General features: G+C 36.1%; 1 protein-coding gene across 1 annotated transcript in view; it reads right to left on the bottom strand.

Moving 5' to 3' along the window:
* Positions 1-1,869, bottom strand: part of cunh1orf50 (chromosome unknown C1orf50 homolog) — a 49,674-nt gene extending 47,805 nt beyond the window's left edge. The window contains exon 1 of the mRNA XM_077711742.1: positions 1,525-1,869. Coding sequence (XP_077567868.1) covers positions 1,525-1,573 — 49 coding nt within the window. The 5' untranslated portion in view covers positions 1,574-1,869. The remainder of the gene's footprint in view (positions 1-1,524) is intronic.
* Positions 1,870-2,500: the final 631 nt, after the last annotated feature.

Raw genomic sequence — 2,500 nt, 5'->3', positions numbered from 1 at the left:
GGATGGCACAGTATAATATATATCAATATACAGACGCTACCCTACTTACGAACATGCAACTTACGAAGAAATACTTTATACGAGCATGTTTGAAAATTGTGTTTGTTGAAAAATGTTTATACGTTTGTATTGCGGGCCTTTTTCCCAGTAGTAATTATTTCCGCCGCTAATACCAACGCCTGGCGCTGTGAGAGCTCAGCTCACCCAGCATCTACCTTCCACTGCAGTGCGGAAGTGCGTGACGGAACTCCAGTGCGCAAAGAATCTTTTTCATTTCTTTCATTAAATATCTCGTGCATCCATTAATCAATACGGTTGTTGAAAAGCGAAAGGCTTCTAGTGAGGGAGGTGCAAGGAAGAGGAGAGCCATTTCATTTTAAACGAAAGTGGCAATAATAAAGAAGTTTGATGCACGCGCAAAAGTGGTTAGCGTTGCACGGGAATACAACTTGAATCATTCGACCGTCAATGCCATTTATAAACAGAAAGATCGAGCAGCAGGACCCAAATGTTGAACGTTGCAAATCAATTGAATGATGCCATACAGTGCTAGCGCATTTATTTTGAAAAAAAGAAGAAAACTGTGCAATCGTCATTAAATAGCTTCTTTCGGAATGGAACATTTTCCAATTCATTGAGCATGTTTCCTTATTACTGTTAACAAAAAGATTAATAGGATTAAATAATTCACTACCAATTACAGCATGCGGTTAATTTTACAACTGGGGCCATAGAATGGATATCTGAACAATTTAGCAGTAGTACTTTATTTAACTGCTTTACAAATTCGCCTTAGACATTTGATGGCTGAAAAGGGTGGTGTTTGTTCTATGTTTGGTGATCAATGTTTTACTTTCATTCCTAACAACCCAGCTCCGGATGGTAAGGCTAATGTTGCATTGAAAATGACTTAATTGGCTACACAATTAAAAGAACATCTAGTAATGACGCGACAATGTATGATTTGTTTACAGGAGTTTTGGCAAATGGTAATATTGGATAGCTTCTGTACTAGCGTGACTTAATTGGCTACACAATTAAAATAACATCTAGTAATGACACGACAATGTATGATTGGTTTACAGGAGTTTTGGTAAATGGTAATATTGGACAGCTTCTGTACTAGCGTATCTTACCTCTGTATTCTTCTTGCTTTTACTTCTCAGTTGTTCCGTGTGTGAAAAGCTATGATTAGGAAATGTATTTTTTAGTATTAATAACTCGAATGCTTCTGTTACTCAATCGCTTTCACACTTTGACGATGTTCTTATGAAATGCTATCTGTGACCCATGGGTAATTTGCTTTGAATGTGGACTTTTCTGAATGTTGATTATTTTCCCCCCGAAAAAAATCTTTGAGAAGTGACTACTGAAACTAATCCGTGTCTTGTCCGAGTTCTGTCCAAAAATCTTTCTGAGCAAAGATAAAGAACACTTGCATTACACTGACATAGCAAATAGTGATCTTACACGTGTAAACGATTGAAATCGTGTCGAGGTGTCGTAAGAGCCTAAATTCGTTACCTTTAGTGGTACTGCTAAGCTGTCTTGGTAGGCTGACAATTCCATCCATTGTTTTCTACGTCGAAAAGTCTTCTCCGCTAAATATTTGGAGGATTTTACTCTGCACCTTAGCACTAGTTGGGTCATCAATTTATGTAAATATTTCAGATATCTGAGGTTAGGTGTCTAAACACGGACATGGTGGAGTAAGTAACCGGCGACCATGTTACATCAGAAGACTTGTCCACTGGGCTCTACAATAGCAGAGTTTTGATTGATTTAATAAGGGAGAGCGCATATTAATGGACATATTTAGGTTAATGAACATATATTTTTAAATGTGTCTAGCCGATGGCTAATTACCATCTTCAGCCCCTGTAGAGCTGGGCGTTATGACAAAAATTGTTATCACAATAATTTTTTTGAATGAATATCAGTCGACATCGATCACTATCACATCTTTTTTTTCTTTCAAATTTGAAACTTAAAAGTTCTGTGAATGTATTAATTACTTTTATCCTTATTAAATTAGGAAAGTTTGAATTTGATTTATTGAATAAAGGAGAGAGCACATATTTAAAGAAGCGGCAGTTATCGAGGAACTTGGAAGACTCGCGCGAAATGCGTCCCGGAATTACTGCGAAAACTACAAGTATCTCGAGACCTGCTACCTTATCGTTTTTTTTTAAAACTTTTTTTCCCGCTGATGGTCAGGCTGAGGGAAAAAAAACGAAGAACAAAAATATAAAACCTAAACAAATTCATTTGAAAAAACAAAGAAGAGAAACATTTTTTAGAAAAACAACCCCCTCCAAAAAATCATTAATTCGAAAAAACGACGGGCTATTTTATTTTTAAGGTGAATTTTATGTAATTGTTGGGTTTATTCTGTATTACTATTATAAATATATTTGTATTAATTCATTTCTTTGTTAAATCATTCTCTTTCTATTTTCAAAGTGTTGCGAGGTCACGAGTATTTGTTACGATCGCGCCG

This window comes from Stigmatopora nigra, unplaced genomic scaffold (genome assembly GCF_051989575.1).
Source record: "Stigmatopora nigra isolate UIUO_SnigA unplaced genomic scaffold, RoL_Snig_1.1 HiC_scaffold_29, whole genome shotgun sequence".
In the NCBI taxonomy this organism is placed as follows: domain Eukaryota; kingdom Metazoa; phylum Chordata; class Actinopteri; order Syngnathiformes; family Syngnathidae; genus Stigmatopora; species Stigmatopora nigra.
This window is presented reverse-complemented; position numbering and strand designations above follow the sequence as displayed.